At 50.3% G+C, this 11,281-nt stretch overlaps 4 protein-coding genes across 4 annotated transcripts; 2 read left to right on the top strand and 2 right to left on the bottom strand.

The window, feature by feature from the left end:
- Positions 1-2,040: 2,040 nt before the first annotated feature.
- On the top strand, positions 2,041-3,864 carry POX_a00237 (Aminotransferase swnA; the record flags this gene model as incomplete). Its single annotated transcript, XM_050109183.1, has 5 exons — positions 2,041-2,108; positions 2,222-2,289; positions 2,339-2,589; positions 2,642-3,472; positions 3,574-3,864. 5 exons carry the CDS (start codon positions 2,041-2,043, stop codon positions 3,862-3,864), a joined length of 1,509 nt encoding a protein of 502 aa, XP_049972951.1.
- Positions 3,865-4,360: 496 nt separating this feature from the next.
- POX_a00236 (putative 21.2 kDa protein) lies at positions 4,361-5,195 on the bottom strand (the record flags this gene model as incomplete). The annotated part of the gene is made up of 4 exons (XM_050109182.1): positions 4,361-4,707; positions 4,773-4,830; positions 4,892-5,039; positions 5,104-5,195. The coding sequence occupies 4 exons, from the start codon at positions 5,193-5,195 to the stop codon at positions 4,361-4,363; spliced, it is 645 nt and encodes a 214-aa protein (XP_049972950.1).
- A 1,423-nt stretch (positions 5,196-6,618) lies between these two features.
- On the top strand, positions 6,619-7,931 carry POX_a00235 (putative 4-hydroxyphenylpyruvate dioxygenase 2; the record flags this gene model as incomplete). Its single annotated transcript, XM_050109181.1, has 2 exons — positions 6,619-7,439; positions 7,547-7,931. The coding sequence occupies 2 exons, from the start codon at positions 6,619-6,621 to the stop codon at positions 7,929-7,931; spliced, it is 1,206 nt and encodes a 401-aa protein (XP_049972949.1).
- Positions 7,932-9,275: 1,344 nt separating this feature from the next.
- POX_a00234 (uncharacterized protein) lies at positions 9,276-11,089 on the bottom strand (the record flags this gene model as incomplete). The annotated part of the gene is made up of 5 exons (XM_050109180.1): positions 9,276-9,427; positions 9,518-9,753; positions 9,820-10,253; positions 10,315-10,811; positions 10,960-11,089. 5 exons carry the CDS (start codon positions 11,087-11,089, stop codon positions 9,276-9,278), a joined length of 1,449 nt encoding a protein of 482 aa, XP_049972948.1.
- Between the last annotated feature and the right edge of the window lie 192 nt (positions 11,090-11,281).

The following is an 11,281-nucleotide window of genomic DNA, read 5'->3' as shown; positions in this document are numbered from 1 at the left end:
GATTGATCGCCCTTTGGCAGTGGTACCTTGTGGTGCCTGGAATGGGAATTTGAGGGTGAAAGGACCTAGACAGGAGGAATAGGGGGGAGAAAAGTTGTTGGACGAGAAATATGTAAGGCGTTCCAAATTGTGACAAAACCAGCTGATCACAAGTAAATTCGAGCCTCGACTGATCTAAGAACAATTCTGTATGGCCATAGCCGCGCAACCCATTTCTGGATTTAATCGACGGGTTTCATTCTAGGCAGCCTCATGTATCAGCCAATTGCACCAATCCCTCTGCCCGTGGATGTGCCCTACACCACCAAATTTGGCTCCAATTTCAACCGATGGCATCCACCCTGGGAAGGGAGACATCTAGTCCGCAAATCAACGTACGGTGGTCCCTCGAACCGAACCAAGAAAAGTCGACGGCTTCGATTCAATGCGTGGGCACGCATAAAACTGGAGAACGCCGAAATTTTCCGCTAGCAGGGTCCGATTGAGATCCTCGAATCTCAGCTATGTCTCTCGCCGCCACTATTTCGGCGGTCACGATCGAATCATGTCGATCCCCACACAGACTGTTGTTGCCGTGATGAAGCACATCGATGCATGAAATGATGAAACTCCTCCCGTGGGCTTGTGGAGAGGAGTCGGCGAATCACGATTTCCGGTCGCACAGGTACAGGCAACACGTCATTAGTAGCTTTAGGCTGCATATTCACCATCCTCGCCATCCCATACTGGCGCCACATATCAACACGTTTCGGGCCTCTGACCGTGTCTGTCGAGGTGCATTCTTCCGTGCATGGGCTGAACGGAATGGAGAAAAAGAATTATGTGACGGAGGGCGAGGATGCGTAATTTCCTGTTTGGAGTAATGCGAGATGGAAGGTAAGCATGTCCGTGTGCTGCATCAATTCGAGTTGAAGAATGAGATTCTGCCATGCATCATTACGCTTGATGTACTGTAGCGATTGACATGGTAGTATACGATACGCAAATATGGCTGGCGGCTAATACATGTGTACGGTAAGTTTGCAATATGCAGGTACATACCTCAATGACACGAGTGTATATGGATATATGTACAATAGAGTTGAGTATTCGCCTACCCATTTATCAACTGGACGACTGCATATTTGCAGCATATTTCATGAACCTTACGGTGCTGCCAGGTTAGAGAGTGATCTTGTATGCCCGGCCAAAATACTTCGCACGTTGGTACTCTCTATGGCGTCTCGTATCAAAATTCCTGAGAGAATCGTCCACCGCCCGCGCTACAAACATCACCAGGCCGGAGCGATACCCATGTCATTTAATACAGCGTATTTAGTACTGTGTATATTACAATGTGTATGTGGTAGTTCAAGAAAATACGAGATATTTTGTAATGTGATCATGCACTGTGAGATTTAGTCTCATAATAAACTTTTTTCCTTGGGTGGCCTGATCTCTCCTCTCCAAGCGAAACCCCCATGCTGTATACGCGAGTACAGCCGTGGAGCTGCTGGCGGCGCATCTTCGAGGGGCCGGATCGGCGAATATTCAATTGGCTCGGGGTGGGGCGGACCCGGAAGTCGGGTACATCCATGCGGCTCTCGGTGTGTCAGGTTACACGGCTTCCAACTTTTGCTGCTGCGGACACGAAGCCTGCAGATCTGACCGACTTCATGGGCTGGAGATCAGCGTCTTTTTCGCGGTTTTGAATATGCACGCTCAGTCGAGTCCGGCGAGTCAAAAATATGCGACAATAAAACTCATTTTGTCTGGCTGATGATTCACGGGTGGTTGCCACTATGGGGTCCACATGGGTTCTCCGTACTGTTGAGTGAGCTTCTCGAGACCTCGTCCTCTCATACGCTATTGCAGATTCGAAGAGGCAAATCTAATTGTATTCATGATTTTTTGTGACTACTGTTTCTGAATTCTTCCCACTTCAAGCTCTTTCTATCTGTCTCTCATCTTGGTCTGACCAGTGCACAAGATCAACGTTCTATACCTTTGGATGTCAATGACCGATCCCCTCGCTTCTTCGTTGACTGTTTGAAATTCAGGATGGGACACCAAGATAGTCTCGGAGGCAGTGACTTGCCGGTCAAGAATGCACGCGACTGGTCTGGCAAGTAGATGAATCTGTCGAGTTGCACCATGAATCTAACCGACGACAGACCTGTTCAGTGCGGAGAGTGCGTCAAGAAAGGTATTGCTATTGCTGCCTCTGCGTTTTCTTCTTGAGACCCTCGCTGACAGTAGCCCCCCAGTCATCAGTGATGCAAGCAATGCATGGAATTTTGGCCCAACCAGGTTTGCTTCTCCATCTCATGTTAGAGAAAATTATCTAACCTTAGTAAAGGCATACGGTCCCTGGGCCCTGGTGCGCCGTCCACGGAGTACTTTCCTTTCTACAGTATCGACTTTGAGGTCGGCTCGACAGACGCATTCGAAACCGTGGATAAGAAGATCCCCGACACGACCACTTCCATCCACGCCGGCAAGCACGACAGTATTGCCGGAACCAGCATCTATGACCTGGCCATCGGACTGCAATATGGACTAGGCACGGGTTCGAAGCAGCTGGTCAAGTTTTTGACGGAACATGTCCAGGTGCGTCTGAGCGCAGATTCTCTCCTTTGTCACGCAAAGCTGACAAATCTAGCTCGTTCACAACCCACCATATCGCAATTGGCAAACAATACTCAGTGCTGGCAATACTTCCGCCTTTGAAATCATTCTTCGTATGCTCGGTCAGACTGGAGAGTACCTGCTGGTTGAGCAACATACCTACACAACGGTTTTTGAGACTGGTCTCCCGCTGGGCTTCAAATTTGCCCAAGTGCTCATGGATAAAGACGGTCTTCTTCCAGATGACCTGGATCTTGTTCTCTCAACTTGGGACGAGTCCGACCGCGGCGGTAAGAAACCGCGTCTGCTGTACACCATACCGACTGGCCAAAATCCCACAGGCATCACGCAGCCTTTGTCTCGTCGACGGGAGATTTATCGTATTGCCCAGAAACACGAGCTGTTCATCATTGAAGATGACCCCTACTACTTCATCCAGCTACCGGTGTACCGACCCGGGGAGAGTGCCACAGCGACCACCGCCTCCGTCACATCAGTAGAGAAGTACATCGAGACTCTGATCCCCAGCTACCTCCGCCTTGACACCGACGGGCGCGTCCTGCGTATGGACTCTTTCTCCAAGATCGTCGCACCAGGCGCCCGCATGGGCTGGGTAACAGCCTCGGAGCAAGTCATCGAGCGTATGATTCGCGCACACGAGGTTTCCGTACAAAATCCAAGCGGATTCTCGCAGATTGCCATATTCAAGCTGCTACACGATAGTTGGGGTCATCTGGGATTCGTCAGATGGCTGGCGCATTTGCGAGGAGAGTATACAAAGCGGCGAAACAGTCTTCTCGAGGCCTGTGATGTTTTCCTCCCACGTGAAATTGTTCGCTGGGTACCCCCCACCGGCGGGTTCTTCGTAAGTCTTCTTCCTGTCTACCCGGACAGATTGATTCGTGTTTTTGCATCTCCCAGATTTGCCCGCCATTTCAGCTACAGTGCTAAAAAAAGAATTGATAGGCTTGGATCACTATCGACTGGATGCAACATCCCCAAGCAAGCAGTCAAACCAAGTTGCAGATTGAGAAGGAAATCTACGATGCGGCCATCGAGCGCGGGGCACTGGTTGTGCCAGGAAGCTGGTTCTTGCCGGATGAGGGCAGAGGAGGAATGGAAGGGGTATTTTTCCGTATGACCTATGCGGCAGCCTCTGTAGGAGACATGAGGGAAGCGGTTCAGCGACTGGGAACAGCGCTGCGTGTGGTTTTCAAGCTAGACAATGCGGGCGAAGTTGTAGAGTCACGATTGTGATAGAATTGAGGCTCTTTCTGTTTGCCATTGTGGGTTACTTGATCCTTGCAGAGGTCACATAGAAAGTCGGCAGGGACGAGCTTCCCAAAAATCTAATCATCTTCACCTCGTATCTTCTTCTGGTCTCACCTCCATAAATATCGTTGGCACCCAGCGTTGAGCACATAAGGCTTCACAATGTTTCATTGGAAGATAAATCTGTGCTGGGGTGCGACCAAGTTTCTTTGAGGCACGCATCGAAATGGCTCGAGCAGCGCCTAACTCGGTCACAGTGTTTCTAAAAGTGGAGTTTTCTCTGGCCAGGCAGTACCCGACTCGGGCAACAGTAGGTTCATCTCAAACCCTACAGGCCAAAAATGACTTATACTGGTATTTCAAGAGTTCAAAAGCTCCGTGATAAACCACTTCATTTTCAACCATCAGTTGTGTGCTGGGCAAAATTTTAGGTAAACTATTCTGTGTACCACGATCCCCATTAAATCAACAATCAGGTAATCTACTCGATGCGTCGAACCTCTTTCACGGTTTTCCCATCGATCCCCGTATCAATAATCTTGGTCACAGTTCCAGCACGCTTATCCATCGTCTCACACACCGGCCTCAATCTAAACCGTCCCATGTCCAACGGAACTTCAGGTCCCAGCCACATGGTCATATGTAAGTGATCACGGAGCTCATCGTCCGTGTTAGGGTGCACAAGTGCGCTGAGCGGTCCACGATGCACAACCAACCAGCTCACAAAAGCTCCAAACTGGTGCGGCGTAAAGAGTGCCACTTCGAACATGCCCGGTGCATGGGGGCCCTGCGGAGTTGTGTGCAGAGGATATACTCTTAATTCCGGAACTAGTATCGCTTCCATCAGCATGTTCGGTAGTGAGATCAAAACAGCAGAGATTCACATGACGTACATTCGAGTCGAATGCGAGTCCATAACTCCTTTGCGTAGCCCACTTGGGACTCATCGTTCTGTCATCTCTCTCGGTAAGTGAATAGGGACTGGAGATTAGAGTGATCAGGTGAGAAGTACAGGTTTGAAATAAACATGGACATCGAATCCAGGTAGCTGAGAATCATGACGGCCACCATTCGAGACCGGCGTTACAAAGTGCTCATAGGCATCGCTGAGGACAGTCTTTTCAGGACTGTCGTAACTATGTCCGTCTTGTGATTTGGATCTGTGATGCGGTCACAATTAACGTCTATGCAGTCTGGCATGATGGCCCAGGGGGGTTGTATTACTCAGACAGAGGCTCGTGGTTTTCCCAGCCCTTCAAAGGAGAGGGGAACGTGTACTGCGCGGGATCAAGGTTGTAGGGAGAGATGCTGCCCATTTGTGCGAGTACTGGATTTTGACTTTGATGTCTTGAAGTGGTTTGCTCTTGTGGGTTGGACTTAGCTGGATGGAAGGAAGACGAGACAAAAAATTTTTATGCACTCAGTCGATCTGATAGCGATTGGACTTTGTTCACAGACATCTCCGGGCACGCTGTGCCCGCCACTGCAGCCATGCTGTCTCGCGCTGGCCGCGGTTCACGCTCGGATTTTACCCCCGCCCAGTCGTGCGACTCCGGATGACAAAAATGCAAGGGGCCTGATCACACATGTCAGTAGATTGCGCTCTATAAGTTCTATATCTTATGGAAATATAGCAAAGGGTCGGATGTATTACAAAAAAAAAATTAAATACCATCTGAACAAAAATCAAAGATGGAAAAATCGTGATGAATGGTCATTTCATTTGCGCCAATGTATGAACGTGTATTGAAAAAACTTGATGTAAAGCCGATACGGTCATTTTCAAATTCAAGTACACCGGCGTTTGAGAGCTCCTCTACAGATGTGACGAGACAGTCATTAGTCAACATAACCACCTGAAACCCCCGGCATGAGAGGGCCTCGATCAACTCTTCAGCCCGAGCATCACCGTGATGATCTTGATTCGTGCAGAATCCCCATATACCAGCAGGCCATACTGTAACGCGGTAGTCCGAGATCGCTGTTGCAGCCGCTAATGCAGCATGGGAGGGCCCACATTTACTTGGAGTGGTTGAGAAATAGCGATGCGCTATGCAGACATCAGCTCAGCTCGACCCGCGAACTCCATCAATATATTTTCATGTAGAAAGATGAGTGGTCCACTACATGGAATGTGGCGTGGCTGACGGATCGACGTTTCCAATAGATGCCTAGCAGCACGGTGACTGATCCGGTTTTCGTGAAGTTTGATGCAGACAAGATGGTCCAAGTACAGGCGCCTTCATGAATCCTACTGGGCACTCTGGGTAGAAGATGAATTGAGCTGGCTACATGGATGGTGCAGATGGTCCTCCCGCTTAACGCAGCGGAAGGCGTCACGTCTGTCTGCAAGAGGCTCTCGTCATGCAAAGGTTGACGAATTCGGAGTTTCTGGTGACACAAGCTACAAGGGATATGGCTACTAGGTGCCTAGCTTGTACCTTTTTTATTTTTCTTTTTTTTTTTGCCTGCTTAGCAAGCTCTTGAGTACCTCCAGGAGGAATAGCCGTGACTATCCCTGGCCTTTGCTATACCGAAACTTCAGTAGGTCTCTATCAGGCCCCCCTCCCTAGGTATGCCTATATATTCAGATCCAAATGAACAATCAGATATCAGCTCGAGGTCTTGAACTTCAAGAATAAAGGCAGTCTTCCCTTCTTCATCTCTCCATCCCTCTTACAAGCCAAACGGGCCGTTCAATCTTGTCCCTTGTGTTTTGACACTCAAAGGTTATTCATCATGGGAGATGCCGGCGTTTCACCCAACCGTGCTGTCATCCACAGCATCAACCCCAACTATATTGGATTCGACTACATTGGTTGGTACGTGGGAAATGCACGGCAGACGGTGGCCTACTTTGTCAACCACTATGGCTTCTCGGTGCTAGCGTACCGAGGGCCTGAAACTGGCTCCTTTGCAACGACAGCCTACGTTGTCGGTAACGGCGCCGCACGATTTGTGTTCACGGCACCGCTCAGCTCCCCCGATAGCTCTTGGGATACAAGAGCCAGCGAGAGTGAGCGAGAGTTCTGCACAGAAGTGCACAACCACATCACCAAGCACGGTGATGGGGTCAAGGACATCGCTTTCCAAGTGGACGACGTGCGCAGCGTGTGGGAACATGCGGTTGCAAACGGGGCGCAATCCGTCCGTGACCCAGAAATACTCAAAAGCGATGAGGGCGAGGTGGTTGTAGCCGCCATCTCCACATACGGCGACACCATTCACACGTTGATCAACCGATCCGCATACACGGGGCCTTTCTTGCCTGGGTTCAAGACCATCGAGCGAACCGAGAGTCTCCTCCAGCAACAATTGCCCAAGGTGGACGTGATCGAGATCGACCACTGCGTCGGCAACCAGCCATGGAATGGGCTGGAAAGCATTGTGCAATACTACGAGAAGGCTTTGAACTTTCACCGGTTTTGGTCTGTTGATGACAAGGAAATGTGTTCGGAATATTCGGCTATGCGGTCGGTGGTGATTGCTTCGCCCAACGAGGTGATCAAGATGCCGATGAACGAGCCCGCGACAGGAAAGAAGAAGTCGCAAATTGAGGAGTATGTCTTGACCCGTGCTATTCTCACCAGCCCTTTTTTCTTTCCTCCTTCAGATCTCGACTGTCTTCTGAAAAACATGAGCTAATGTCTTTCTTTTTTTTTTCCAGATTTTGCGACTACTACAACGGCGCCGGCTGCCAGCACATCGCATTCCGAACCAACAACATCATCGAAGTGGTCGATAGTTTGGGAAAGCGTGGTGTTGACTTCCTCTCCGTGCCAGACACATATTACGCAGATGTGCGAAAACGGCTGGAGCGAATGGGCACCCAGGTTGCTGAAGACATCGACACTTTGCAGCGGTATAATATCCTCATCGACTTCGATGAGGGTGGATATTTGCTTCAAATCTTTACCAAGCACGTCGGAGACCGGCCCACCGTGTTCCTGGAGATCATCCAGCGCGAGAATTTTGATGGGTTTGGTGCGGGTAACTTCAAGAGCCTGTTTGAGGCCTTTGAGCGCGAGCAGGCGCTGCGAGGAAATTTGTAATAGTTTAAAAGGGGCTGTTCGGAGACTTTGAACCTATTGAGTAGGGGGCAAGACTCGAAACAAGTTTGGTGGCTTTCATGTATTTAGTGCGTGTCTAGCGATAGTGGCCAGAGCATGTCTGATGATTGCATGCACGGTGAAATCCAGTTGTCTGCCATCGCTAACCTTGATTGCTTTGTCACTTTCCCTGGGTGTTTGCAAATCAAAGAATAAAAACCTACTGATCTAATAAATAAACCTCTATTTCAATCCTTGATGGATGGACCTCAGCTAGAATCTATAGGATGAGATTAACCTCAAATCATGTGGGTGTCAGTCGTGTCTCTCAAACACTTTCGATGTAATGAATCCACTTACCTTTCAACCGTGTTCGACTCAGGTAGGGAATCCATGAACCCGGATTTCCTCCACCCCTAATTCATCGAATTCGAATATCATAAGAAACTTTCCTTCGCGACATTTGGGGTATACGATTCAAATATAGGTACTCGCCCTAATTCTTCACATCTTGCAGCTCTCATGTTGGTGGCTTGACTTCACAAGAAGCTGAGTGTATATAGATGTGCAGAGGTGAGGCCGAAAAATATTCACATGTCCAACATCTCGAAATTTCAACCAATCTTCGGCTTTCCCTTCACTGAGACTTCACCTGAACTTGCAAAAAGATAGAATCCCTGTCCCCAAGCATGGCGGCTAATATTTCCGTGGACCCGATTTGGCGGGGGGAAGCGTGTAGTAGTGATATATTAGGCGCAGTTCTTTTGAGGCTGCGACCGTACACCTTACATTGACACCACTTGTCACCTTGAAAAAAAGATTCGCAAATGGATTGTAATATTGAAACTATCCAGATATTTAAACAACTTTACACATCGTCTAGGAACTCCCAGCGAGATCCACCCAGATGCTCCCCAGGTAGTATGAGAGCCAGACCTCTGAGCGAACAAAAAGGTGCCGGAAGAGGTATCCGTAAGGCACTCCAAATTCACTCCCGGGAGCCGATCTTTCTCAAACGATTCGATTTGACACTGCAAGTCCCCTAGCTCCGGCGCTTAAATAGAGCCTGATTCAACTGAGCTTCTATTGCAAAGCCATGGAAATTTAGGAGATTTGAAAAGGAGTATGCTTTTTCTGAACGGGTTTCTTCTAGATCTCCTGTAAACGCTGTTCGCTACAACTCTTCGAACATGACCGATCCCGAATGGACCCAGATGCCATTGACCGACGGACTATCTGCTACTGACAGGGCCCGTGGTCGTTTCAAGAAGATCTTCGTTCAACCGTAATGATTCGTGGAGGCGAGGATATTCAAGTGTGGCAAAGAGCCATCCTCGTCCTCGGCTCTTAGATTTTTGCCCGTGGCGCACCTTTGCAGTCACTCAGCTCTCGGACTACCAGGTGCTCTAGATCCTGTGTATTGAGCAAGCCACCGTGCGCCTGAGAGAGATCAGTGATGCCTACCAGCTTCATTGCCGCTTGAAGCTCCGACGTCAAGACTGGCACCCAATTAGCTGTGTCCCTTGAGTGACCGTTGCAACGTGTAAAGTACACGCACACACAGACCGAGGGGGAGACGAAGAACTTACGATCAATCAAATGCTCCACACCCTCTTGCCCATAACCGAGGGCGTAGATCATCGGCCTGCCGATCAGCACCGCCCGGGCTCCCAGACACATGACTTTCAGAATGTCAGTTCCCCGCCGGATGCCGCCATCGACCAGAACCTCCGTCTGGAGGAGAACGTGAGGACAGTGTCGGCGCAGCTCAAGAAGAGTCAGGACTGCCGGAGGGGACGTATCTAGGTTTCGCCCGCCGTGGTTGCTGAGACCATGAGTGTCTTGTCAAGATGGCGAAAGAGGTTGTTGTCGAGAAGGAAGAAATGCTCACCTCAATACGATCCCGTCCACCTGCGCCTCTACTGCCATCAGCGCGTCTTCAACCGACTGGATTCCTTTGAGCACCAGCTTTCCTCGCCATTGTGAACGCAACCAAGCGAGATCACTCCAGGACAAGGTATCGTCCAAGAAAGAGCCCGTGGTTCGAGTGATTCCACTCCCCTTCATATCCTGACTGGCAGAGGTACCCGTCATAGGCATTGAGATTGACTCCTCTGATCGCACGCGTTCATCCGCCTCTCGCTTCCCCGGCGTTGGTGTATCAATCGTCACGAAGAGTGTACGAATGCCAAGATCCCAGACTCGGCGAAGTATGGCCTCTGATGAAGGGCGGCTCTTGTTGACGTACAGCTGGAAGAAAAACGGATACTCTGCGGGCGCAGACGCGATGATCTCTTCCGCGGAAAAAGACGCAGTGATGGGAATCTGTTGGTTTGTAATTAGTGATGGTCACTCGAGCTTGTAGCATCAGAAAAGAGGCCCATACGCAGTATCCGACCCTCTTCTTCGCCACTGCACCCGCAATTCCCATCTCGCCACAGGGATTTGCCAGTCGGGCGAGTGCAACGGGCGCTGCAACCACAGGTAGCGAAAACGATGCCCCCAGGACGGTAGCTTGCGTGCTGACGGCTGCCACGTTGCGAAGAAGTCGCGGCCGCATCCAGATGCGCCGGTAAAAAGATTGGTTGCCATTGAAGGAGATCAAATCAGTCGCGGCGCTCGAATAAAACGCCCAGGCTTTCTTCGAGAAAGCATCATGGGCTGCATCCTCAAAGTCATAGCTGCTGAGAATCGCGCTCAGAGGCCGTTCGGTCGTGTGAGGTTTGGACTGCGGCCTAAGGTCCTGGCTCCACGTTTCGTCGATTGAAGACGGGTCCAGCTGGCCGATCAGTTGGGTGGGCGGCAGAGCTCTGCCGATGGTGGCCGGGCTGTGAACTTCATTGTAGGCGACCGTGGCATCGCGACCCGCATACTGGAGAATGACTAGGCCCTCACGTCAGTTGCGGCTTTGGTGTAGCTGAATTGGAATCGCCATAACATTCTGTATTTGACATCTTCTGGGGTGGCATGGTAGCTGGTAGCTTGGCGGGATAGTTTCGGAACGGGAAGTGGATCTATGAGTGGCACATACTCTCCGCACCACCGGGGTGGTTTGGGGCAAAGGCGGAGACATCCCAGACTTGGTTGTCGACGACCAGCCAGCAGTCATCGATGGTACAGTGGCGAGCGACTTCGTCCGTTGAAACTCGGCGGGGAGCCATCTTCCGGGCATGGAATGTGGTCTGGACACCGAGTTGGGAAAGTAATCTTCAGGCAGCAGTCGCGGCAATCGAGAGGGCCCTAGAGTGATACATATGTATCATGGAGGGGTTTTGGAAAAAAGCCCCCCACCTTCCAATTCAACACTCATAATTTTGTCGAACAGGTCTAATTCGCACTGGACATCTCGTGAT

Source organism: Penicillium oxalicum, chromosome I (genome assembly GCF_001723175.1).
Source record: "Penicillium oxalicum strain HP7-1 chromosome I, whole genome shotgun sequence".
NCBI classification, from domain to species: Eukaryota; Fungi; Ascomycota; class Eurotiomycetes; order Eurotiales; family Aspergillaceae; genus Penicillium; species Penicillium oxalicum.
This window is presented reverse-complemented; position numbering and strand designations above follow the sequence as displayed.